This window comes from Podarcis liolepis (genome assembly GCF_965112155.1).
Source record: "Podarcis liolepis genome assembly, chromosome: 16".
Classification (NCBI taxonomy): Eukaryota; Metazoa; Chordata; class Lepidosauria; order Squamata; family Lacertidae; genus Podarcis; species Podarcis liolepis.
Genome location: NC_139567.1, coordinates 4,426,579 through 4,454,434, shown reverse-complemented (window position 1 = coordinate 4,454,434; position 27,856 = coordinate 4,426,579). Strand labels below are relative to the sequence as shown.

At 46.2% G+C, this 27,856-nt stretch overlaps 1 protein-coding gene across 4 annotated transcripts in view; it reads right to left on the bottom strand.

Moving 5' to 3' along the window:
• Positions 1-27,856, bottom strand: part of DPYSL2 (dihydropyrimidinase like 2) — an 88,700-nt gene that overhangs the window by 45,855 nt on the left and 14,989 nt on the right. For 2 of the 4 annotated variants that reach the window (XM_083480512.1, XM_083480513.1), the window contains exons 2-3: positions 3,709-3,797; positions 1,193-1,377 (exon numbers count right to left, since the gene is read on the bottom strand). In XM_083480512.1, the coding sequence (XP_083336638.1) occupies positions 1,193-1,377; positions 3,709-3,797 (274 nt within the window). Of the gene's footprint in view, positions 1-1,192; positions 1,378-3,708; positions 3,798-13,336; positions 13,879-27,856 lie in introns of those variants that run through there. The other 2 variants (XM_083480515.1, XM_083480514.1) reach the window with 2 other exon arrangements.

Here is a 27,856-nt window from a genome sequence, read left to right as displayed (position 1 = left end):
AGTGTTACTTCTGCCCCTTCCTGGGCATTCCTTGGAACCTTTTATAGACCTGGAGTTGAAGAGCCATGGAAGGTGGCTTAGGAACTATGAATAATATCAGTCTCACTTGAAATGTTTGGCTCTAACATGCACTGGGTTAACCAATAAATTTTTACTTGACTTGAAAGGTAAGTGTGGCTGTTCTCTGCTCAGCAAAATCATAGGTTTCCCATAAGGAAGTTCTGCAAATGACAGAGCTGCCTCTTCTTTAATGGATGGGCTGTAATCTTCCCCCTAAGTAAAAGTGACTGCAAACACAACCTGAATCTGCAAATAAAGTTCTCTGATGACTTCCCAGTAAAATGTGCAAGAGAAACTGTCACCTGTCTATTGCTGTAGGACTAGAACTCCTTTTTATTATTAATTAATTATTATCATCATCAGGCCTCAGGGCGGTTACAACATAAAATCACAATATAAATACAATCCCTGACCACTGGCCATGAGGGCTATCAAGCTCAATGTGAACTTGAGCAGAGTCTTGGAGCATTTTCTGTTGGTAACCTTTTTTACACTATAAAATCAATTTCATGCCCAGTTTCCATTGGTCACATCCCTTTATTGATATTTGTAGCTTGTTTCAACCAGAGCCTTTTCCTCATTTGTCCTGGAACCAGCTTGTGTTCTCTCTCTCTTATTACAGTGCTACCTCGGGTTAAGAACTTAATTTGTTCTGGAGGGCTGTTCTTGAGCTGAAACTGTTCTTAACCTGAGGTACCACTTCAGCTAATAGGGCCTCCTGCCGCCGCGCCGCCGCCGCCACATGATTTCTGTTCTCATCCTGAAGCAAAGTCCTTAACCCGAGGTACTACAGTGGACACTCAGGTTGCAAACGTGATCAGTGTGGGATGCACATTCGCAACCCACAGCGTTCACAACCTGCGCCTGGCAATTAAGTGCTTCTGTGCATACGCAAAGCACGATTTAGCGCTTCTGCGCATGTGCGACCGCCGAAACCCGGAAGTAACCTGTTCCAGTACTTCCAGGTTTTGGCTGTCCGCAATCTGTAGCGGCTGTAACCCGAGATATGACTGTATTTCTGGGTTAGCGGAGTCTGTAACCTGAAGCATCTGTAACCTGATGCATCTGTAACCCGAGGTACCACTGGTGTTAAGCCTATTACATTTATATTTGATAGAGAGCAAGATCTTACTGATCATAGTGGTGCCTCCAGCCAGGGCTGCTTTTGTTCCTTGGAAGAAGTCATCAGAAGAGGTCATCCCCTGCTCAGGCATCTGGAAGCGAGTGTGGACATCAATTCCTCCAGGGATCACCATCCGTCCATGAGCCTCAATGGTTTTCACTCCCCCTGGCACAATCAGGTTCTCTCCAATTTGTCTGAGAAGAGACCATTTGTGCAGAGTCATACAAAATGTCATAACCACATGGACAGAGTCAAGAATATGCTGCCTTTAGACCTCCAGGTATAGGGTGGTATTCAATAAATTCAATAACTAATAAACTTTCAGCAGGTGTCCCTCCAATCATATTTTGAGAACTTTCCAGCAATGCAACTTCTGTGCTGTAACATGAACAGGAGCAGACTTGAGACATCAACTTCATATCCACAGAAAGATGTGGTATATAATCAGATTCTTTTTTTCCACCTCTGCTTTGCCATCATTCTCATCGCCCAAAAGGAATGTTTGCATTCGTGGATACACAAAACCAAGAGAGGTTGTGTTTGCTTTTCTATAAACTATAGGAGTTGCAACATGGTATACAGTATTATTGAAGCTCTGTGGCATCTAAATTCTAGAAAAACCAAGTTTAATACACATCCGTTCCTCAATAGGACAAAAAAAGTAAGCCTCATGAAGGCCTTGGTAACAAAGTGACTAATAAATCTAAGAAATAATCATTGTTGCAGTTGAATAATGTGTTTTGTTTGCTTTGGTTGAGATCAGAGAAATGTGCGTGCGCAGGAGCCTCTCACTTAGCATACTGTAGTTAGAATGTAGCCTGCTGTACAAATATAACAATCACATTCATTGCCCCACCCACTTTTCCTCTGGCCCCACCCACCACTGTCATGTGGTCCCTGAAAGGTTCTCTAGGAGGTAATGTGGCCCCCAAGACCCTGGGTATAGGAGAAACCTAGACCTTTCTGAAAATGACTTGAAACCTTTCAGGTCTTTTCATCCAATAAGCATATTAAACCTACCTAGACAGTTGCTACCAAACTTCTGCTGTGAACTAATATGCTCATATTTTAAAGTTGTTGCTGTTGGGGGGGGTTGTGTGTGTGTGTGTGATATTATAATTACATGTCTGCCACTGAGTACTCTTACTTTAAATTCTGAGTAAAAGAACAGATGTGTTGAACACGTAGCCAAGATGTGTATCCATGTTCCCTCCATTCTCCTACGCAAAGAAAATTTTATTCCAAGGAAGTCTGGAACATGTTTTTATTATGTCAGAAAGTATGTGCTGGAAGAAACTCTCTTAAAATCTGGATCCGACATTGTCAGAATCACCCTGCTGGATCCAATGGATTTGAGGTGGGGTTCCCAGCCCTACTTCAACAGTGCCATCCTATGCATGCTTACTCACAAGGAAGTCCCACTGAGCTTAATGTAAGTGTGCACCAATTTGTAGCCTAAAAAGCTTGTTCCACTGACAACCTATAGCTCAGAAACTAAAGTAGGCAAAGCTACTGTCGATTAGGGAATGAGTTTGCAGATAACACTAGAGAACAAAATTATTATTATTATTATTATTATTATTATTATTATTATTATTATTATTATTATTTGGACACTGAAGCCAAAAATGCTTAGGAGAGGGTGAAACACCCAAAAGCACAGCAAATGCTTTCAGATTCAGTTGCTAGCATCTCCAATTAAAGAAGCCTTCCTGCAACTTGGTGCCTCCACATTTGTTGAGAACAATTCCCATCAGCCCCAGACAGAACAACCACACTCTCTGGCACCAGGTTGGAGAAGGACAAATTAAAGGAGTTCTGGGAACAAGAGATGGGAAACGCTCTGCCCAAGATCCTAAAGAAACCTTCCCCAACCCCTGGTCCCCAGACTCCAGTGAACGGCAGACTCCACTACCCCCAACCTTTGCACATGCTGGCTGAGGACAAAGGGGTTGTATCCCAACAACTCAAGGTTGAATGAAGGCTGCTCTAGAGCTCTGATCTTCAGCTGATGGATCGGGACCTACCACCAGGCTACAGCTTAATCCAAGGTGGGTCACCATTCAAGAATATGGTAAAGAAATAAAACAAAGTAAGAAATGCCCTCAAATGAGAGAGAAATGTTGGGAGAGAGGCCACCTCTGCTAGAACACCAAGAGTCAGATACTGGGCAGCTCTCCAAGGTGTTATACCTTTTCTCTCTCTCTCTACTTCCCCTAAAGGCAAGATGGTTCTTAGGTAGCTTCTTATGAGAATGGAACCCTATGCCCAGTTTTTAGACAACCCCAGAAAGCTGCCAGTTTTGACCTTTAAAGCATTATATGGTTCAGAACCCAGTATCTAACAAATGACTCTCCCAACATAAACCTACCCGGACCCTACGATCATCAGCTAAGGTTTTAAAAACAAAAACACAAAAGCCTTGCTGAGTTGTCCTCTGCAATTTCGTTTATGAGATTTTACATTTCTGATATGCAACCCCACTCCAAAAAAAAAAAAAAAAAAAAAAATTACTGGGTACTTACTTTATCAAGCCATCTTCCATGTAAATGTCTGCATAGAAAGACTGGTCATCATTAACAATTTTACCACCCTTGATCAAAAGACGATCACTCTGAAACAAAGAGACATCAAACAATACTTAATTATGGGAAGACAAGTGTACAGTGCCAGATTAAAAAGCTGCGGCAGGATCTCTCTTTGAATTATTCAAAGGCTGTTTCATATAAACAAGTCAGCTACAAGACTTTCAACTGGAAAGATGAAATGATGCTCAGAGCCACAGAACCTTTTGTCAATGTGACAACTGAAAAGCAGTAAAAAATATGTTACACAGAGAGAGTTTGTATCTCTGTTTATTAAGCAGCATCCACCACCAATTAAAGTCTTTCCAAGATTTGGCTACTGCAGAGTAACATGCTTTAGATGAGGCATATTAATGGCTTTCCAAAAAGCCTTATTTTTAATTTAGCTGCAAGCTTAGCTGCCTAAAGACACCATAGAGGTTACTTCACTTGGGTTTGTACTGAGTCAACGGCAAGTAAGGAAACTGACCAAAAGTCTGTTGCCATGGGATTTCCAACACAAACAAGTCCTTTCAGCTCAGGGCTAGAAAGGTTTCAATTCAGGAGATATTTTCTCCCCTCTTATGCAGCTACTGTAAAGTCCAATGAAAACACATCTACAGTCACAAGTTAAGCAGGAGAAGGGAGGGACAGGGAAGCAGAAAGCCAGAGAGACGACATTTCAACCAGATCAAAATGTTTTAATAGTAGAAACAGAAGCATTTATCCTGCACTAGTATTGAAGCCAGCACATCCCACATTGAAACCAGTGTGTTAAGGAAGACATGTTTATTTTCATCATGTCCACTGTAGATGGCGAGCATGTGACCCTCCAGATCTGTGGCAGTGAACCACCGGTTCACAGGCCTCCCCTTCTGTCTTTTGAGGCTGTTTCGCTCAAGCCACGCCCATCTATTTCAAGTGTGAGTAGGAATGGTGGAACCTGTCAGTTTTGATTTTTCTGAGGACTATACAGCTGCAAATAAACCGTTTAAAGTGTGTTTTATGTGCAATATACAATGTGACACTAGGTGGCAATGGTGAGCCTTATGGAAAATTCAATGTGTTTTTAAAAACGCTTTTAAAAAGCATTTTCAGAACTGTTTTTATATGTGTGTAGATTCCACCTGAATTTCTCCTTTTTTCAGTCTTAAGTGCAGTTCACCACATTTCCATGTCAGTTTACAGTTTTTTTTAATAAAAAGAATATCCATGAAAACTCATCAGCATTGTAGTGCTATTTTAGCCAGGCAGACACATTTTAATGCAATTTTGCCTAATACAGACATTTTTGCAAAGCAATTTCCCATAATAGGATGCACTTTTCTACACACAAAAAAATATGCATTTTAATGCACACTTTCCCCCAGTGTATGCATTTTTGTACTCATTCCTGGGATAGAAAATTGAATTGCAAAATGTGGGAAAATGCCAATTTTGATGGATGACTATGTTTCAGTGTGCACATTGTTTCAGAAAGTGCAAATTAGGTAGATTCACCTTTAAATGTGAATGGAATCAAATTTCTCAGGGAAACCCAATCAGGGAAACCAAATAAAAGAGTTTGCAGGGACTGGCAATCACTTGGCCACAATTTCAAACAGTGCATGAGGAATGGGTCACCTTCCCTGCCCGGTTGTCAGAACTTCCAATTCCTCCACCCCTGCTGGACTCCCAACTCTTATCAGCCCCAGCTAGCATGCCCGATGGCCAGGGACAGTAAAAGTTGTGTAGCGCGCACACACACACATTGTGATTTGCAATATATCACCATGTCAAATATTATGAAACCATTATCATGGTGTGGACTTCCAAACAATTTTGGACTTTCATCAATATGTCACCCATCCCTACCAGTCACCACAGCCAACCATCCGGTTCCACTTTGCCTTAATGGAGGCAGCCCCACAACAGCAGGAGATCGTAGGCGAAGGAAAAACAAGGATGATTGAGGGTAAATCATCCTTGCAAATTCCCCCCAAGGATGGGGGGAACTGGCTTTGCTCACAGTTCCTCTGGGTACCTGGCTCTCGCTCCTGCATGGAATGTGGGGGGCAGGGAGGCACTGAATTTAAAAGCACTTCGCCTAACAAAAACCCTCCAATGCCGCCATTAAGAAGCCGAGGTTCTCCAGTTAATTAGAGCTTCATTGGAATAAAGTACTGGAAGAGATGAGATCACAAACTGCGAACAAACCAACTGCAAGGACTTCAAGGTTTGAATTTGAGATAAGACTTCATTCGGTGCAAAAGACAGTGGGAGGGGGAGGGGAGCCTACAGTTTCTCTATTTTGGGAGGGAAGCTCTATTTTACAAAAGGTGTGTGATGGAAACTTAGAGCTGACTCTTCCCCATCCTTTATTATCTACGAAGTGAACAGAGTAACGCTAAGAGGACTTGGAAGTTAATTTAATTCGAAAGATATATCTTCAGCTGGAAGGAAGGATGAAAGGAGTCTGTGATCTGCCAAGGAACTGATAAAGTTCTTTACTGAGTCATCTGCAGTCTGACAGACCACTCTTCTTCCCAGGCTGAGGGTATAAATGGTGGCAACAGTTTATTTACTGGGACAGAGTGACTTTTGCAGCTGTTGTTAAAGTTCTCGGTGCAAAACAATGAAGCACAAGATGGAGCGATGGAGAAATTTCTGGAATAACAATGAGATGATGGATAATAGCAACAATTGGGGGAAAGAAAGGCATAACATCTTACAAGGACAGGACGAAACACCAGGGACAGAATAATTGCCACACACAGGAAGAACAAGGATATAGTTTGAGTTCCTCACTTAAAGTTTTATAAATAATTTAATGTGTCAACAGGAGTGGAAGTTATTAATATTGCAGTTGCTGTATAACGGATTATTATGACTGGAATGTACTTGAAACAAATAAGATTTTGGAATGCAGAAATAAAGAAAATTATGAACTCATCAAATCTAGCACGTGGGGGGCCACTTTAACTAAATTATATAATTTGCTACTTGAATGGTTGGTATTAATAATTGTATTATAAGTTGGTATTGTTATAATGAGGCTATTATTGGACTGTAATTAAAAACTAATTAAAAAATTATTATTTAAAAACCCCATCAAGGATGAAAGCAGCTGCAGTCTAAAACTACTGGTGAGCACCAGGCTGGGGAAGTGTGATCCAGTCCCTTTGATTTAGCATCTCTAATAATGGATCCCCAAAACAAAACAGCATACTAATGTGCAACAAACGTTGTGGCCATTAATTGCTCCCAGCATCTTAAAAATGAAGAGACTACACTCAGCTGCTTTTAAAGGAAGAAAGAAGCAACCGTGCAGATTAATTGTCTTTGCTGAGAAACTAATAGCTGCACAACAGGAGATCAAGCGAACAGAAACACAAAGCAGGCTGGTTAAAATAAATGCTCATGTGCAAGGTTCAAGCAACTATTACAATCCGAACCTATGCATGTTTACTGGGAAGTTGTGCTGTCGTTCTAAAGGTTTGCTTTGTTTCTTTTTACAGTAAAGCGGTATATACATTTTGTTGAATAAGTACATAAAATAAAACATTTTTCCACTTCAGTTTTAAAGGCTTAGGCTCAAGAAGCACACATGGAATTGCAGCTTTGAGAGAATGCAAGGTTTTTGCAGATGTTCTAGCTCCACTGTTGGAGGCAGCATGCCTCTCAATACCAGTCGCTGGAATCACAAGGGGGGAGAGTGTTGTTGTGCTCACGTCCTGATGGTGGGCTTCCCATAGCCACCTGGCTGGCCACTGGGGGAGCAGGATGCTGGCCTAGATGGGCCCCGGCTGGATCCAGCAGGATCTTCTTCAGTTCTTAGACGCCCCCCCCCCCATGTCCAATCTTTAGTCTTACCAAAGAAACTGTCTATCCCTAACAGAGAAACAGTATAAGCTGCCTCCATGGAAGCTGGCCGCCTGACAATGTGCTATGCTTCCAAGAGATATTAGAAGAGGAGTGTGACAGACAGCTGAGCCAGACCAGAGTCTGGTGATGCAGTAACTTGGAATTCCACCAGAGGCTGGAGCATCTCTCCGACTGCTACCAAGACAGCTGGTCAGAGGGAGGTGGACCAGCACTTTGGGAGAGAAAATAAAAGGAGCCGTTTCTGAGGGAGGGTTCAGATAGGGTAGGCTGAAGAGAGAGCAAGAGGAAGAGAAGGAGAGTTGGTTCGGATCTATGCGTGCAACATCCACTCTGAGGAAATTATCTGTAGCCAGAGAAGGAAGCCTCTGACCTTAGATACAAAAATACTGTCTTGGGAGAGTATTTAGACGGGAGTTAACCGGAGGGCTGAGTTAGAGAAGTAGAAGCTGTGAGGATACCGTCTCCTTGGTCAGTCAGGAGGAAAGAGATCTTCTAGAAAGAAAAGACTCCCAAACCAGTGTAGTGATCCACTGTCTATTATACTGTTGGAAGTACCTCAGGAGTGGGATTGAGAAAAGGTTGGGAGCTGACAGAAAGTTCCACCTTGTTTAAGAACCAATGTATTAAGCTGTAACAGCTACACAACAACTAAGTTAAAAACTGAAGCAAAATAACTGGAAATAAGCTGAGCATTTATCATCTAGTCTAGAAACCTGTAACATCTAAATGAGGAGTAATAACTGAATTACGCAACTGTGTGTTTACTACCCTGTTTAGAAGCCAGTAACACCTACTAGGTTTAGTATAATGATTAATAAGTTAACTGTTTCCTGAAAGACCTTTATCAGCTGACGCATCCTGTATTGTATCAATTTTGTTCTGTAAAATAAATATTTTATTATTTGCTCAACTTCTGCCTGAGTCTCCAAGGATCTAGGTTTACCCTCACTCGAAAACCAAAAGATAACCCATGCTGGTTATATAGAGAATATTTAGGTGGGATCTGCTGCAATCGGGAGCCAGAGTGGTAGGATCAACTACAAGGAGTAAACCCAATTCCTTGAGATTGGCCTAATCATACCTCCCAGCCTATGGTTTTAGGCTAGGAACAACAACATAAAAATTGATACGCCAGAGGCTGTAAAAACCTTACTCTACTTTAAAGCAAGTTTTCACAACCAGTCACATGAGCAAGAAATCACATGCCTTATTCCAATCAAACTGGGACCTCTTCCTCCATCCTCTCAGCACAGTGGCGATCTTATGGTCAAGAGTCACATGACTAGCGACTGTCCATCTTATGTAATTATCCAATCATTTTTCTTATCTCTTGCCCTTCAATCATCATTCCACAACATCAAAACAATCGGAAATCATTGTTAAAACCATAAAAATGCCACAGGCAGAACTTTGTGGGTATCATTAACACTATGTGCCAAAGGCCTGGGGGAGGGGCGGAAGCAAGCCTTTAACTGGCCCTGAAAAGACACTCGTGTTAGAAACACACGCAATATTCACAGGGAGGGAGTACCACATCTGGGGACCACCACTGCAGATAGTGGTCTGTGTTTGCCAAGAACACAGAGCATCATCTGGAGGGACACAGGTTACTCACTCTTGCTGCAGATGGGTTGTCAGTCTATGGAGCAGGTGGAAAATGCAAGATGCATGGCACAAAATGCAAGAGGCCATAGGTCTCTTTTCAGCAGAGATTCAGGCCCCATCTGCACTATGCATTTAAAGCAGTATCTCACCACTTTAAACCATCCTGGTTTCCCCCCAAGAATCCTGAGAACTGTAGTTTATCAAGGGTGTTGAGAGTTGTTAGGAGATCCCTATTCCCCACACAGAGCTACAATTCCCAGTTACCTGGGAAGAGGGATTGTTAAACCACTCTCAGAACCGTAGCTTTGTCAGGGGAGTAGGGAACACATATTCAAGCACCACCTCAGCCCCTATTACAGTGCAGATAGGGCCTCAGACACACACATTTGAATCCATCTTCAACTTTGCACTGTAACTTGCTCTGAAACCAGTGTTAGAAACTGGGGTAGAAAAGCTAGGAACCAAATGGCTTCTGGGACCTGGGTTGTGGGCGCCAAAACAGAATGTCTAGTCGCCACCGGGGGGAGGGGCTGGCAACACTTTTTATTTATTAATTTGATAAGCACGAATTAATACACATTTCACATAAGTGAAACATTGCTAATATCAAATTTTTAGCAGAAATTCTTAATTCATGCTTAATTTGGTGTTTACAATAAAAATATTAGTACCATACTTCAGTTTTCAGTCATGCTAGCCACATGACCCAGAAGCTGTACGCCGGCTCCCTCGGCCAATAAAGCGAGACGAGCGCCGCAACCCCAGAGTCGGCTGCGACTGGACCCAATGGTCAGGGGTCCCTTTACCTTTACCTCAGTTTTCAAAACACTCTACTCTTCATTGTTAAATTCCTTAACATATTGTCTATCCTTAACATATACTTCGTGGTTTCAAAGCACATACATTTTAGTAATTCTTGAGTGTCACCCAGGTGTAAAAAAATGGCACCCAGACTTTTGGAAGTGCTCGCAAATGGAGAATCTTTAAGCGCAAAATGCGTCCGCAAGTCAAAGTAGACATCTGAAATGTTCTGTGGTGGCAACCTCTTATACATTAAACTTGGATTCCCAACACTTTTGCCAAAAAGACCTGTCGTCATCACTGCTAAGCAGCATGAGACGTTCACTCCCTGGAATAATCTAGATCTGGTTTTCTAAGGCACAATGACCCACAAACAGGTGCCTATGAAACTCACCAAGATTGACTCTTCTTATGTTGTTATGAGTGAGAATCATAGGAATTGGAGAGGGCCTTCTTTGGCATTTGGAGAAGAGGGCCTAGTAGGCCATTAACAGGCAGTCCAAACTTAGAGCATAGCAAATTGCCCAGTTTCTGCTTGAAGGCCTTCTGGGAGGGACAGTCCGCTCCCCACCCCATAAATGATTTACCATTCCTCCAAAATGTTAAACTGAAATCTCACGTCATATAGGCCCATATGATCTTGTTTGTCCTACCTTCTGGGGCAGCAAAGATGCCATTGGCCTTTTCTGTGTGAAAGCCCTTCAGGTGTTTGAGCTAAATCTGCTCTTCTTCAGAATAAATCAAGCAATTATTCCTTCCAGGAGCACCTTAGAGACCAACTAAGTTTGTTATTGGTATGAGCTTTCATGTGTGCATACACACTTCTGAAGAAGTCCTATGGTCCCTCTACAGTGTGGAATACGTGAGCTAAGTCACATCCATCCCATACATTTAAAGAACTCTTAGACCAGCTTAACAGTGATGGAGAATCCTGGGAACTGTCATTTGTTAAGGGTGCCAGAATTGTAGCTCTGTGAGGTCTGTAAATGTATACTGTGGATGTGACCCTAGTCTCTAAAGGATATTGGGTTAACTGAAACTTGTCTTGTTTCAAGGGGTTGGGTCACTGGCCTTCAACCGGAGAGTTGCAACCGATAACTGAGCCATGATTTTAGATTAAGTAGATTGCACCAAGAGTGTCACAACTACATTTTGTAAAGAGGAGTACAGAAGACCGGAGAAAGAGCAGAGAAAGAATGTGGAAGAACAAGATAAAAATAAATACATAAAATCAGTACCCATATTGCAAGTTAAGAGTTACAAAATGAATCACAGAGTTGGAAGGTTGAAGGACACTAGTCAAAATGAATTTCAAGCCCCATCCAGGCCAAATAATTCCACCCTTCTATTAACTGTTGGATGCAGAAGTGTTGCTCCTGGCAAAATCCACTTCTGTGCAGTCACGTGGTCAGTGCTTTTCCATTGTTGTCACTCCATTAACCCTGCAGTTATTCTAGGTTTACACACTGAAACAAACTAGATCGGACTCTTTATACATTTCACCCGTTTATCTTAGAGCACTGCTGTCATTGCAGAAAAAAACAAGAGTACCAAACAGCTGAAGGCCTGAATTGCTATCAGCCTCATGCTAGAGTATAACCTTAATGTCACTCCAACGTGTGTTTTTTTAAGGTTTTAGATTTTAGGAGTCGGTGAGAAACTACCAATTCACTGAAAAGATTCTTTGACATGAGCCATGTTACGTAAAGAGAGAGGGAGGGAGAGACTGCTGTCCAACCCAACATTCTGTTTGGATTCTTAAAAATTTCTTCACAACTCTCAGCTTTAATACTCAAAGAAAAAAGGTTTGGCATGATGAGATGTGTCCCAGTCATGTCTAGCTGTCACTTAAGTAACAGGAAAGAGAAGGAAATTAAGCCTCTTGCTTCTTAGAGCACATTATAGTATTAAGAAGTGAGCTGCATCTCCTACTAATATATATACTGCAATCGCATCCAACTGTGCTGTGTATCATGTTTTGTGCCTCTGCATCTAGAAATCCATGCATGGCAATCAGGTCCTGCAATAACGAACACTAGGACTTTATTATGTAACTGTTCTCCTTTGCCCGCCCCCCTTCGGATTCCCTGCAGGAATGAATATGGGGAGATTCTGACTGACAAAGTGGGGAGAAATCCTTCCAGAAGACAAATGACTCCTATTTCATCTTGGATAAAGATGGGGAAAGGTGGGTGGAGGGGAGAATGGAAGCATGATGCAGAGGGCGAGGGTCTCCTGTACCAACCATTTATTCACTTCCTTGCCCACTCCCCATTTTTCCTTGCTGGGGAGGGACAGCAAGGATGAACAGCCAAGCGGCCAGCCCCTTTCTGCTCAAATCACCCAAGCCATCACCGCCATTACTTCCTGCAAGGGGTGGGGTGGGAGGGAAAAGACCTGGGTTTCTCTTCCAACCTTGCCCCTACCCGCTCCCATTTGCCTCCTTTGTATGAATAAAGAGGGTGAAATTGGGGGGAGATCAGGAAAGGGAGGGCGGAGAAGAGAAATTTAAGACACCAGCCAAGCCCACCACTCAACCATTCCCTTCACCAGCACCCAAAAAGGCAGCGGGTGGGGCAGACTTGCCAAAGCTCCCAGCATCGCAACCACGTTCTTCTCAATCTTCGCTTCAAATAGTAAAATTAAAAAGACATTATAATTTTTAAAATTCACCCACTGGCTCTCCTGCCAGAGGCTACACCTTCAGGTCGACCTCCCAACTGCCCCCCCTCGCTGCCAAGAGGGTCACCCCATCGGACCCCATTTCTCCACCACCATCCAACAAAGCAGAATGAATGCGTAGAGTTAATTTGTATTTTAAAGGAAGAACAAAACAGATCTTCAAGACCGCTAAGGGCAGCTATTCATCGTGGGCTTATGAAACAACGTACAGTCACAGGACAACTCTCTCTCTTCCTCTCTCTCGCCCTTTCTGTGTCCAGTTTTATTATTTCAGGCATGTACACTGAAAAATCTGCAATCGGCTTGTGACCATCCGGGGATGGCAAGATAAAAGCATCTTTCTGGCGGCCACAAATAACAGAGCGCGGGGGGGGGGGGGGGAAGCTCTTCACGTTTGCATCCGCTACGCAACTTCAAGGCAACCATTGTTCCCCCGCTTGCACCAGGTTCCCCCTCCTTCCCTCCCCATCATCTTCATTATTATTATTAGATATATCTCGACGGCGGCATCCAAGGCTTTCTTGAGCGCGCTGCTTGCAGAAGCCTCTCTGCCTCTCCCCCCTTAATGCACACACAAAGGGCTTGATCCACATCGCCCTCCCACGCGCCACCCTCGTCGCCACAGCCTGCAACTCACCGTGATGCGTGGAATGTTTTTCTTCCCTTGGTAAGACATCTCGGGGAAACAAAGTCCCACGCAACCGTTCTTTAAAAAAAATAGTAATAAATAAAACCCCTAGTTTCTGCAGATTCTGTCCGTGCACCAAAAAAAAAGCGCTCGTTTGCTTTAAAAATTGAAATAGTGTTATTCGTATTTTTGAAAAGGGCACGTAAACAGTGCTGCGCTTGTCTTCCTTGCAAGAAATAATATTTAAAAGTACAGATGCAGCATATATATATATGAAAAGCAACCGTGCAGCGGTGTCGTTTGCACACCCGCCCACCCCAAAAAAAAATCGCAAGGATGAGAAAGGAGCCGCGATCCCCCCGTGCGACGCCTTTTCTTCCCTCTGCTCCAAACCCAGCCCAGTCTCGAGGAGGAGGAGGCGGGAGAGAGAGAGAGAGAGAGAGAGAGAGAGAGAGAGAGAGAGGAACCCTCTCCGGCAGCAATCAAAGCCCGAGCACAAGGAAGGGGCTGCCGCGCCTGCGCGCCGCGCCACGCCCTGTCCTCCACAGACGAGAGGGGCCGGCCGGCTGCGGGGCCCTGATTGGCCGCAGGCGTCGGCCGCATGCAAATACCGCCCAGCCGCCGTGCAATGGGGAGCGAGCAGAGCGGCAACATGCAAAGTGGCGCAGCGGAGGAGCCAACCGGCAGCGGGCTGCAGCCTCGGCGGGCTCGCCGCGACTTGGAAGGCAGGCGCGCTAGCGAGGGAGCGGGCTGGGCGCCGCCGCCGCCGCCACGGCCGTCCTTCGGGCTGCAGTGCCAATAAGGAAGCGGCGGGGCGGGGGCGGGGCTTCTCTTTATCTCCTTTGCACGGATGCATCCAAATCTCTGTCCTTCGGGGGCTGGTTTTTTAAATAAAATAAAAAATGCTGCAAAGGGAGCCAGTTTTATTTCCGGCTGTACCCTTCAAAGGGTTGCTCCAGTGCTGGTTTCAGTTGCATCCTGGTGCAGCAGGAAGGAGAGAGAATATCCGCAGTCTTGCAGATGAGCTCCTGCTGCTGCTGCTGCTGCTGCCCACGCCCTGTTCTCTGCCAGCCAGACATTTACAGAGAGAGGGCTAATGCGTATGTGCTTTTGATCCCTTGCTGTCGTGGGGAGGAGAGAAGCGGCTTCTGCATTCGCTTGGCTGCATTTGCATTCGCAGCTGCTAACCGCTGGATCAGTTAGTTTGAGGGGAGGGTTGAAAAGGTATTGTTTGGCTTTTTCTGTGAAGCAGGAAATGGCATCCACCCATGAAAGACATTGGCCATGATGGAGGATGTTAAAAGGAGCCAGACTAGATTTCTTTCCCTTGATTGATACTAGCTTTACTGGTGCGATTAATTTTTAATTTTAACACTTTCTCCCATCCCTCCAAAACGTACATTTGTGCCTCTTCGGAAATAGAAATTGCAGGTTATTGTGAAACGGCATACAATTATCCATTAACATGCTTTCAAACTGCTTTCAGTTTCATGCACTGCCGAGGCATTGTTTTTAATAAAGTGTGTCTTACGAATTTGAATCTGGGCTGGTCAGTTCCCACGTGCATGTTAATTGTCCTTTGATGAACAAGTTTTGGCTAGTACATTGAGTAAACCTAGGAAAATTTACTATCTAGGTAAAGGTTTAGGACCCCTGGACGGTTAAGTCCAGTCAAACTTGACCTCATCTGGCTTCAGGCTGAGGGAGCTGGCGTTTGTCCACAGACAGCTTTCCAGGTCATGTGGTCAGCATGACTAAACTGCTGTGGTGCAATGGGACACTTATGAGTGCCAGAGTGCAAGGAAACACCATTTACTTTCCCACCGCAGTACCTATTTATCTACTCGTGCTGGTATGCTTTCAAACTGCCAAGTTGGCAGGAGCATGGACTGAAACAGCCGACCTTCTGATCAGCAAGCAGAAGAAGCTCAGTGGTTTAGACCACAGTGCCACCCACTCCCTACTAGTGCCAAGAACAGACCTGGTTCTCACAGTGGCCCACCAGATGCCTGGAGGAAGCCTGCAAATTATCATCACCATGATTTTAAAACAGGGCCCTCCATACTAGTGGTTTTGTTTTTGCTTGCAAGATTCTGCAACATAGTGGTACCACTGGTGGAGGAAGAAGAGTGCAGGGGGAGCACACCAACCCCAGCAGCACGATCCCAGTGGGGTGCCATCACGGCTGCCACGTCCCCCACCTGCGCTGGGTGCCACGCCCCCACAGGTGATGTGCCACGCCCCCGGAATGCACACCAGCCCTGCCCCCACCTGCTTTCTGCCCCCCCCCCGTGCCAGAAAATGAAGCTCTGCCACTGAGTGGTACATTTATTCTGCTCTGCTTCAGTGCACCCCGCGCTCCGGGCAGCAGGCTGCTATCCGCAGTCTAGGGAGCCCTGCGGAAACTCCCCAGGCTTACGGATAGCTTCCTGAAGCCTGAAGAGAGAGAGAGGGGTCAGTGCGCACCGACCCCTCTCGCTCTCCAAGCTTCAGCAAAAACCTGCATTCGCCCCATAGGAAGCACACACATTTCCCCTTCATTTTTGGAGGGGAAAAAGTGCGTCCTATAGGGCGAAAAATATGGTAATTCTGGTTTATTAGTTGTTCTGTGACATTGACTGATACCACATTATTGCCATCTGGAGGGACACTCCCACAAAAGCAGGACAAAAAAATTAACCAGAATATTTGTGGTGTAAAAATTGCAGGATTTCAGCAGGCAACTGTGGGACATACACTGACTGGAAACAAAGTAATATGTTGGTTCTGAAAGTGTTGAAGGCTCAAAAAGTATTGAAAGTGGGATTACATATAGCTACTCCGATATCTTTATGAGTGCACAATTAAAAAAAAAAAGGCAGTAAGACACACAAAACCGTGGTTACAGCTTATGGTCTCTTTGGAACAAGGCAAACCATTAGCCTGAGTTCAGACACAACTAAATCAAACTATGGCTTAATCTCGGGTACCACAGCAGCAGCAGCAGCAGCAAAACAGCTGCGGTTTTTGTCTTGCGTACCTGCTTGCTGATTCTATGGCTTAGCATTAGAGGCAGAGCCATTACGTATTCACCATATCACAAACAGAAGTTTCTCATTTATTTATTTGCAAATTTTTTACCCTGCCATTAGGCACTATGCTGGGCAGCTCAATCACAAGATAATTGGGGGGAAATAAAATACCATTAAAACTCAAGATCAGGTTAAAACAGAATTCCTGTGAGTAGCATGGGGGGAACATACCGTATTTTTTGCTCTATAAGACTCACTTTTTCCCTCCTAAAAAGTAAGGGGAAATGTGTGTGCGTCTTATGGAGCGAATGCAGGCTGCGCAGCTATCCCAGAAGCCAGAACAGCAAGAGGGATTGCTGCTTTCGCTGCGCAGCGATCCCTCTTGCTGTTCTGGCTTCTGAGATTCAGAATATTTTTTTTCTTGTTTTCCTCCTCCAAAAACTAAGTGCGTCTTGTGGTCTGGTGCGTCTTATAGAGCGAAAAATATGGTATATTAACCCCCAATGCTTGTTTAACAAAAAACTGAAGACCCATTAAAGACAAGGCCAACCAGGACTCGTAAAGTAGGGGGTTCCATGATCTGGGCCCTCCCACTTAAAGAAGTCCCATTGGGCCTTTGGGGAACTGCTGGAGACCCAGCACTCCAGCAAAGCCCAACAGCTAATACATCGGGCACCATTGGGTCAGCACATGGGCAACAAAGTGCCTACCAGTACCTCCCCATAACACCCACAAGTGATCTCAATAATTATCACCTCAAAAACACGGGAGAGACCGTTTGCTGTCTCTGCTCAGTTCCTGTTTGCTTTGGCTTATGCCAGCAGCACCCCTCCCCGGTCCCCTCCAACTGGGGTGGCCCAGCTGCAAAGCTGCCCTAGATAGCGAGGAGGGGAAAGCATGTGGGGGGGGGCAGCGTGTGCAGTGTCTGTGTGTTTAACTGTCAGGGAGTGTGTGCCTGTGTGAGAGTGTTGTCCAAGGTAGCGAGGAGGGGAAAGCACGCACAGGGGGTGGCAGTGTGTGTGTGTGATGTCTGTCTCTCTTTCTCTCCCCCACAATTTGCATACACGAATTTTGCCACATCCCTCCCCAGCCCCCTCTAATGCGTACCCTGCCCACAGCGTACCCTGGCACACACCCTGGCCATAGCTGTCAACTTTTCCCTTTTCTTGTGAGGAATCCCATTCAGAATAAGGGAATTTCCCTTAAAAAAAGGAAAACGTTGACAGCTATAACCCTGGCACCCGCTCCTGCTCCTGCAGCCACTCACCCTGCCCCAGCAAATGTGTCCTCTTTTTTCCTCTTCAGAATATGGCAGCTCTAGGATGGAGATACTTTTCCCCTGCTGATTTGTGGAGGGGGAAGTATGCACTACTAAGTCATCCTGGCATTTTTTCTGCTCTTTTAGATGTGGCAGACATTTTGTGTTTTGCCACACCCTCACAGCAGCCATTTTGTGTCATGCCACACACCCATAGCAGACATTTTCTAACTAGCCCCTACAGCCCTTTCTCAAAATTTTAAATGTGCCCACAGGCCCCAAAAGATGGTTGACCCCTGGGCTACTTCCTGTGCTGGGAATTGGCAGCTCAGCAGCCGAGTAAAACCCACAGCCAGGCCAGGTTACCAACATAGGACGGGACACAGAAGGCACATTGCCAAGGACCCCCTCATACCTGGAGCCAACCTGAAGTCCTGCCCTACACCATAATGTAATAATTTTAGGTTCAGTGTCTTGAGACCAGAGCTAGTTAGCTAACTACCTCAGAAGCCAATCCACATCCTTCTTGGACTAGGGTCGTGGTAGCCTCAAACTTCTCTATGTCAGATTTTACCCTATTAGTAGAGATAACATTTCCCCAAAATGTCTGTTCAGTGATCTCAAAAACACAATGTTCTTTATTTAGTTTAATTTCCTGCTGCATCTAAGACCTTCCCAAGTGTTAGATCATGTTCACCTTTGACAGAGTGCCGCACAATATCATCTATTGAAGTGTCAATTCCATCGGTGTGCTCATATATCATGTGTATGGTTCTATAGTACATGTCAGGTGCTGAAGCAACATCAAATAGGTGTCACAGAAAGAAATACCTCTCAAAGGGGTATTGACTGTGAAGTGTTTGGGTTGTCCTCTGTGAGCATTTGCAAATTGTGCCATGATTTTCTCTCTAGTGGGGAGTTTGAAATACTCAATCTTCATGGCCTTAAGGCTTCTGGCATCACCCATTCTGTGGGTTCCTCAATCTTCTTTATGACCTGTAAAAAAACCCATTCTTGAGAACTTCTCTCTGAGTTTGTCACAAAGTGCAAAATGCACATTTCTGCACGGATGGATTTCTGAGGACATTACCGTATTTTTCTGTGTATAAGATGCCGCCATCTATAAGATGACCCCTATTTTTTTTGAATCCCAAATTGAGAAATTGATATTTTAAACATCAAACAGAACAACTTTGGTATTTTATTAACTATTCAAAGCACCAGAACCAGCATAGCAACGGAGCAGGCCCCACCAACACCTGAGATTCACCATCCATGTATAAGACTCCTAATTTTTGACTAAATTTTTAAAGGAAAAAGTATTGTCTTATACATGGAAAAATATGGTAGTTTGTTTATTTATTTGGATAGTACGTTCACCTGGTAAGTAGCCAAGTACTTCAAATATATTTTGATAACACAAAATCAATGTGTCATATTCCTGTTTCCCATTGTCTTGCATGGTCAGTTCCCATTTAATTATGCTAAGTCTGTTTAGGAATTATAATAAATGGCAAGCTATATTCAGTGTCTTTGTATCTGATGCTGCCAATATGGTGTCCCTTTACTGGTAATAGTCCATTAGTTAAATACTTGTTGAAAGTATTTTTCACCTAAATTGGAGTCTTTCATAATCATCGGACAACATATTAACCTGAGCACCCATGTCTAGTTTAAAGGCTGACAGTGTTCCTTGTATTTCCACTAGCTGATTCCAGTCCTTCCATGCTCCCTGCCCAATTCTACTACACCCATATAAAACTATTTCTTATCAACCTGGAGTTTCAGAAATTGTGATCTGCAATAGTGTGCAAGGTAGTTGTGCTTGCCACATTTATATCAGACCAGAGGTGGTGTGTGCCATGAAGTGGGAACTGCCCCCCTGCCCTCTGTGACCGCCTACACCAGGGGTAGGCAACCTAAGGCCTGGGGGCTGGATGCGGCCCAATCGCCTTCTCAATCTGACCCATGGACGGTCCGGGAATCAGCGTGTTTTTACATGAGTAGAATGTGTTCTTTTATTTAAAATGCATTTCTGGGGCATAGGAATTCGTTCATCCCCCCCCCCCAAATATACTCTGGCCCACCACATGGTCTGAGGGACGGTGGACCGGCCCACGGCTGAAAAAGGTTGCTGACCCCTGGTTTATTTCAACTCTTGCTTGCTCATTCCTTTGGAACTGGCAGCTGGGGTGTTTATTTCCACATTTTGCATTCGATCTTTGCATAAGCTTACATCTAACAAAAAAGTGTCTTTTAAAAGTTGCAGAATCACACTGGTATTCAAATGCAAACTGCCTCCAAGCAGTTGCCAAATGTTCCAAACGACCAGTACCCTGGAGTTATGATTTGTGTTCTTCCGAGCGTTCAAAGCAAGCTGCATTCTAACTGCCTCAGAACTCCAAGGAGCAGTTGCTACGGTGCTCAGACCAGCTTCACTCTTTTCAGGTCCTCTCCTAGATCAGACGCTGGAAGAGAAAGACCTGGAAAAAGCCTTCGCTCTGGAAAAAGACTGGTTGAAGAACTGATTCACGCAGGTGCATATATGCAGTGCTCCTCAGTTCCCCACCAACATAGCAGAGTTTTCTCAGATAGGAACAAATTGACTTTTATTTCCTTTTGTCCTGTCTGAGAGCCACTTGGTAGGCTTTTCACAATGTGTGTGTGTGTGTGTGTGTGTGTGTGTGTGTGTGTGAGAGAGAGAGAGAGAGAGAGAGAGAGAGAGAGAGAGGTTGTGCAATTTCTTCACCCCTGGGGAAGTCTGATTCCTGGCACTTACGATTGCAGGAACAGCAGACTTTTCCATTCCTATGTCTCATGGTGGGAAATGCAGAATTTACCCTAGAATGATGGCATTGTTTTAGCTGCACATCACTATTTGCTCAAACTTTAGGAGATGTCCATATGATACTGTGCCTAATTATCTGTAGTGGTTGGGAGTTACTCGTGCGTAATCCTGCTCCGTTTGAGCATTAGATTGCCTGGTTAAACCATCCGGACTGCACAGCCCATCTCAGCGTGGCTGCCCTTAGTCACTTGTAGAATCTGTCTGTGGGCGTTTCTTAAAGCGTTGCCAACATAAGAGTTGTTTGACGCCTAATCGTCTCCGCCTCTCACTGCGCGGGAGTCTCCTGCGCAGGGTGGGCGTGGGCAGTGGGGTGCTTGGGCTCTCCTCACTAACTTCCAACGAAGAGTCCTGGAGCCCCTGCACCTCCCTGTCCCGTTGCTCTCCTGGATTCCTGGTGTTACACTCATTCTCTTCCCCTTCTTCCCAGCTGAGTCTCCCCCTAGCGCTGGGACCTTCTCCTGCAGAATCAGAGACCCTCTCCTTCTCCCGTGCCTCTGATGTCAGTTCCCTGACATCCACCTCCCTCCCAGGGCCCCCTTCACTCCCCCTCCGACCTGGGGGCTCTATTGTAGCCTCTTCTCTGGTCAGTGAGCCAAGGAAACCCCGGAATGAGCTGTCCTCCTCATCTGTGGGTGCAAAAACCTCTTCCCACCTGCTAAGGTTCCCACCCAAGGAATGACCCTCCCAATCCGATTCTTCTTCGGATTCTGAAAACCCTTCGAAACTCTCTTCCTCCTCTGTGGTACCGAATTGTTCCTCCCAGAATCGCTCTAAGGGCTGGGGTTTATCTGGGAACCGTCGGTAGAACACTTCCACCATATGCTCGTCGCCAACTGCCTCTGCTGGCACCCACGTGTTTTCCGACCAGGGCTCTGCCTCTGCTGGCACCCACGTGTTTTCCGACCAGGGCTCTCCTTCCCACGCCACCAAGTACTCCACTTGCTGCCCTCACCACCTTGAATCAACTATCTCTGCGGCCGAACTCTGGTGTTCCCTTTCTTCTACCTGTGGTTGTGGCATGACTTCTACCTCCCGCCCCTCGAATTCCTGCCCCTCTCTGTGTGGTGAGAGTAAGGACCTGTGGAACACGGGATGTATTTTCATGTTGTTGGGCAACCTGAGCTTGAATGCCACGGGGTTTATCTGTTGTATAACTTCAAATGGCCCCAGTCTTCTGGGCTGCAACTTCTTGCACCCTCCCTTAAAGGGTAACCCTTGAGTGGACAACCACACGCGATCCCCCACCCTTATGGTTTCCCCTTCCCTGCGGTGTTTATCTGCTTGCTTCTTGTAATTCGCCTTGGCCCTTTCTAGGTTCATCTTGAGCTGTTGATGTAACGCTTCCATTTCTTCCACAAACTGTTCAGCTGCGGGCACACTCCAGCTCTGTTCCTCATTACCCGGGAATGCCCTGGGATGACACCCATAATTGGCCAAAAATGGACTCATTCCTGTGGACACATGTTCAGCGTTATTGTACGCAAATTCTGCTAACGCTAGTTTCTCTACCCAATCATTCTGCCTCTCGCTTACGTAGCAGCGTAAGTATTGCTGGAATACGCTGTTTGCCCTTTCCGCTTGCCCATTGGTTTCTGGGTGTCTCGCTGTCGAGAAGCTGACCTCGACTTGCAGTAGGCTCATGAGCTTCCTCCAGAACCGGGAAGTAAATTGTTTTCCGCGGTCTGAGAGAACCCTCAAGGGGGCGCCATGCAGCCTGAAAATGTGTTCTACAAACAACCGTGCCGTTTCTTCCGCCGTCACCGCATGTGAGCAGGCGATAAAATGGCACATTTTGGTTAGCAAGTCGACTACTACCATCACTGCTGTTTTTCCCCTCAATTTGGGCAAATCCGTCATGAAATCAATTGACACCACCTCCCAGGGTTTGTTTGGTGTGGGTAAGGGTTCCAGCAAACCCGCTGGTACCATGCGTTCCCCTTTGGCCCTCTGGCAGCGGTCACACCCTCTTACATATTCGCGTACATCCTCCCTCACCCGTGGCCACCAAAATTGCCGGGTCACCAGCATCATGGTTTTGTGTTGCCCAAAGTGCCCCGCTGTGGGGGTGTCATGTAGTTGTTTGAGTACCCTTCTTCTTAGAGCCTCCCCCGGTACGTACATTGCCCCCCTGTAGTACAACACCCCTTCCTTCTCTTCGAACCCCTCTGGTGCTCCCCTCCCCTCTTGGAGTTCCCTGATTTTTGTTCGTGTGAATTCATCATCCCTTGTGAGTCCTGCCAGTTCTCTCGTGCCCACTAGAGTTCCCCCACACACCCATCGGTCCTCAGGTATGACGTGCCGGGGCTCCGGCGGCCCCTCTCCTTCGAAGTACTCTGGTTTCCGCGAGAGAGCGTCTGCTCTCACGTTTTGCTCGCCTGGCACATACTGGATTTTGAAGGAAAACTTGGAAAACTTCTGCGCCCAGCGAATCTGTCTCTGGTTGAGCACCCGTGCTGTCCGCCAATATTCCAAGTTCTTATGATCTGTACAGACCTGAATCTTGCGCTGCGCCCCTATCAGAAAATGGCGCCACCGACGAAAGGCGGCGTAAATTGCTAGCAGTTCTCGGTCGTACACGGTGTAGTTTTGTTCCGACTTGCTCAGCTTCCCCGAGAAAAAGGCACACGGTTTCCATTCTTGCTTGTTCAGTCCTGGCTGCAACAGAACCGCCCCAATAGCTCTGTCTGACGTGTCCGTCTCCAACCGCAGTGGTTTCTCCAAATCCACATGTAGTAATTGTTCTTCCAACGCGAACGCCTTCTTCAATCTTTCAAAGGATCGCTGGGCTTCCTCCGTCCACACAAACTTTTTTTTACTACTGAGACAGTCCGTGATTGGGGCTGTCAAGTGAGCAAAGTTCTTGATGAACTTCCTGTAGAAATTGCCAAAACCTAGGAACCTCTGCACATCCTTTCGTGTCTTAGGGGTTTTCCACTCCAATACTGCTTGCACCTTGCTTGGGTCCATCGCTAAGCCTTTGTCAGATAACTTGTACCCCAGGAACTCCACCTCTCGGGCATGAAACTGACATTTCTCTAGCTTGACCCACAACTGGTGTTTCTGCAATCGTTGTAGCACTTCCCTGACATCTCTCACATGTTGCTCCTCATTTTCTGAATATATCAAGACGTCGTCCAGAAATGCTACACAGTTCTTGTAAAGCAGAGACCCCAACACGTGGTGCATGAATGCTTGAAAACAGGCGGAGCCTGACTGTAATCCGAAAGGCATAACGAGATATTCAAAGGCCCCCAGGGGTGTGAACATGGTGGTCTTCCATTCATCTCCCTCTCTCATTCGGATTAAGTTGTAAGCCCCCCTAAGGTCTAGCTTGGTGAAAATCTTTCCCTTCCTCACTCTCGTCAGAATGTCGTCAATTCTGGGCATAGGGAAAGTCACAGGTTCTGACACCAAATTTACCCCCCTGAAGTCCACTACAAGCCTCGGTTTATCAGTGCCCTTTTTGTCCACAAAAAATACTGGACTACCCCCCACTGCCTTTGACTCTCTTATAAACCCTCTTTTTAGGTTCTTGTCGATGAAGTCCCGTAACTCCTTCATCTCCCTGTCTGACATGGCATACAGCTTACCCACAGGCAGCTGCGCCCCAGGAAGTAAATTGATCTGGCAATCGAACGGCCTGTGGGGTGGCAGTCTATCGGCCTCCTTTTCACTAAAAACCTCCTTCAGATCAGCATATTGTGGTGGCACCTTCCCTTTACCCTCCACTGCAGTGCTAGCCACTCTGGCTACGCTCATCCTTGGCATTTCCCCGCCTAAGCAGTGCTGCAGGCAGTAGTCAGACCCAAAGCTGACGGTCCTCTGATGCCACGCCACCACCGGATCATGTTGCGCTAGCCAGCTCATCCCTAATATTATTGGGGGGCCCGCTAATGAGGCAACGTGGAAGGCAATTGTCTCTGAGTGCCTAGACACTCTCATTCTCATCGGTGGGGTCTGGTGTGTAACTTCCCCCCCAATCAGCTCCCTCCCATCAATGGTGGTGACTTGCAGAGGTGCATCCAAAGGTAGCAGGTGAAGCTGATGCTCTAAGGCAAAGTCCCTGCTAAAAAAGTTGCATGAGCTTCCTGAGTCCAGCATACCCTGAACCTTCACTGGGTGCCCATTTGGGAGTTCAAGCACCACCTCAATGGCAATTGCGGCTCTTGGAGAATCTGGTTTGGGCACATTCATTGGTTGTTGGCTCGGCTGCTGTGCCCGCTGATTGGCAGCCAAGCGTTTCTGTTTCCCTGCTCCGGAGTCTGGGGTTCCTCCTCCTTGCCTCCCACAGCCCCCACCATTCCTTGCCAGGCCTTTCTTTGTGGGCAGACTCTGGCAAAATGTCCTGGCCGTTGGCAAAGGAAACATTTCTTGGTCGTTTTTACATCCTTTCCCTCCTTTTTCCGACGCTCGCTGGAGTTTGAAACTTCCTGGGCGCGTGCACCGCCTATTTCCATTGGCTCCACCGGCGGGGAAGGCTGCCTAGGTATTCTAGGAATGCGGTAGTCATGACAACGCTGCTCTCTCCCTTCCCGCCTCTCTTGAGCCCGCGCTTCCTGCCTTACGCCAATCGCAAGGACTGCCTTGGTCAGCTGATCCATAGACTGTGGGCGGGGTGCGCGCGAAAGCTCATCTTTGACCGTTGGTGACAACCCCTCCTCAAATAGCATTTGTATGGGTTCCAATCCAGCTGCCACCCCAGGCGGTGCACGATCATGGCAAAACGTGACCAATAGTCTCCAACTGACCCTTCTCCCTGCTTACAGCTCAGCAGTTCCCATTTGGTCACACTCTGTTGCACATCGCTACTGTACATCGCGTCCATCGCCTGAAAGAATTTCGGTAGATCCTCCATGGCGTCATTCTGTGTCGCCATAAGCGGTCGAATCCACTCTCTCGCCCTGTCCTGCAAGTGCCCCACAATATAAGCAACTTTGGCTGCGTCATTTTCAAAATCGTTTTGCTGCAGCTTCAAGGCATATTCTATTTCTGTTCTAAACGCCCCATACTCTTGAGGCTTTCCCCCAAACTTATGCACCAGTCCCGGTACCTTCCTCGCTATGGGGGTGGGTTTCCCCTGAGCATCCAGAGACCGTCGTTCGTCCAGCCTCGCCGTCAGGATGGCTATGTGCTCTTCCAAGTCGCGGTTTCTCTCCTCCAGCGATTGGCCTCCAGCCACCCCTCTCGTGGCTCCGACTTCTCCAGTCTTACTCATGATGCCGCCTTCTGTTTGTTGCGCACGAGCAACTTTCAGAGACAGACAGATTGCTGTAGTGGTTGGGAGTTACTCGTGCGTAATCCTGCTCCGTTTGAGCATTAGATTGCCTGGTTAAACCATCCGGACTGCACAGCCCATCTCAGCGTGGCTGCCCTTAGTCACTTGTAGAATCTGTCTGTGGGCGTTTCTTAAAGCGTTGCCAACATAAGAGTTGTTTGACGCCTAATCGTCTCCGCCTCTCACTGCGCGGGAGTCTCCTGCGCAGGGTGGGCGTGGGCAGCGGGGTGCTTGGGCTCTCCTCACTAACTTCCAACGAAGAGTCCTGGAGCCCCTGCACCTCCCTGTCCCGTTGCTCTCCTGGATCCCTGGTGTTACACTCATTCTCTTCCCCTTCTTCCCAGCTGAGTCTCCCCCTAGCGCTGGGACCTTCTCCTGCAGAATCAGAGACCCTCTCCTTCTCCCGTGCCTCTGATGTCAGTTCCCTGACAGTATCTAACGGTTATCTTTTGTCTGTCTTTTTCTCCAGCATGCCTTCTATCGCCAGCCTTCCGAGCACTAAAGTGGAACTTCCACCCCAGGCGCATGATGGGTCCTTCCCAGTCCGCCTGCTGTGCAGGGTGTCCTGCGTGCAACTAGCTGCCTTTCTCCTGGCTGTCCTGGGCTGCCTAATGAGCATCTGCTCCACATCTGCCAACCTTGACTGGAGAGCGTGGCAAGTGGACAAAATCATGGGCAGCAACCAGCAGGGCATTGTGGGCATTGGCATCTGGGGTGCCTGTTCTGTAAGAAGAGTTACTATGAAGAAAACCAACATGATATGCATACCATTCAATGAGGAGGACTTGATGCCAATGGCCTCAGTGGCCAATGCGCTGACCGTTCTTTGGATGGCCTTTGCTCTATGCAACATCTTTGAGCCGGGAAAAGCTGAGAATTTCATCGATACCTTCTTTTCAATTGGAGGAAGGATAGAGTTGGCAGCGGGTACTTGTGTACTGATTCCCATTTCATGGAATCTTCACTCTGTATTAACAAACGAAGGAATTCCGCTTCCGGAGGTTTTGGGAGTGCCTCCGATTCCCACAGAACAACGTGCTGGAATGGCCATCTATATTGGATTTCTTGCTGCAGCTTCGCAGCTTTTAAGCGGAACTCTGGTTCTGAGTGAAAAATATTTTTGGAAAATGAGTGAAATAAACACTTCCAAGCAAAAATTTGTAAATGACCCAGAAAGTGTTACAGACACTGAAAACCCAATGAAATACAGACAGTACTTCTCCTCTGTGACACTTGAATGTGAAGAAGAAAAACCCACTATCTGGCGGAGATGTCAAAGTCATATTAAAACGGAAACCATGCCAGGCTCACTAGCAATATGGCTAACGAATGGTTCCCGTCCTGTGACTGGCTTTTTTTAACTGGAAGCAGGGGACGTTGTGTATATTTATTTTCTTATGCATATTCTGCTGGGGGGGGTTTTAACTGAATGCTTCTGGGATGCTTACAACATAGGGTTAACTATAAATAGGGGGAATAAATTAAAAGTAGAAAACTGTTATATTTGCCTGTAGATATTTATGCTATATCTCTTTTAACAATAAAAAGAATGTTATCTCATTGCAAACTTATGCTGGAGTGTTTATTTTGCTGCAGACTCTACTGTCTATGGTGCTTTTTGAATTTTCTTCGGAAACACTGCAAATCGCAAAAGGTTCTGGGGCATGGTTCCTCTGTGTGTGTGTTTGCATTCTGTTTTACAGAGAATACTGGCCAAGCCTTTGAGTGCCTGTGTGCTGCTCCCAGCCCTGGCCAGCAAGAACAATGATCAGGGACACCCGGTTTCAGGGGTCCAGAGAGACCTAGGCCACTTCCAGCTTTAGGCAGAATAAAAAATTTTAAATGGTGGAACACAAAACAAAATAGCGCCGCACACCAAAGAAGTGAGATGTAATTAAATATGATGAAATATCTGCGAACCATGTCTTTTACCAAATCACATCTCTCATTTGCTTAAGTTTGCAGCTCTAAGCTGAGAGTAGGAGTCACATTTTGGTCTGCTGCAGGTAGAAACAAGTTGAGAGAAGAATCAAATACCAAAAATATTAAGAAGTGACTAAATCTGAGGCCCCCTTTGAGGTTTTGCCCCAGGCCAAATGCCCCCCTGCAACCCCTCCCCCCAACTGGCCCTGCTTAC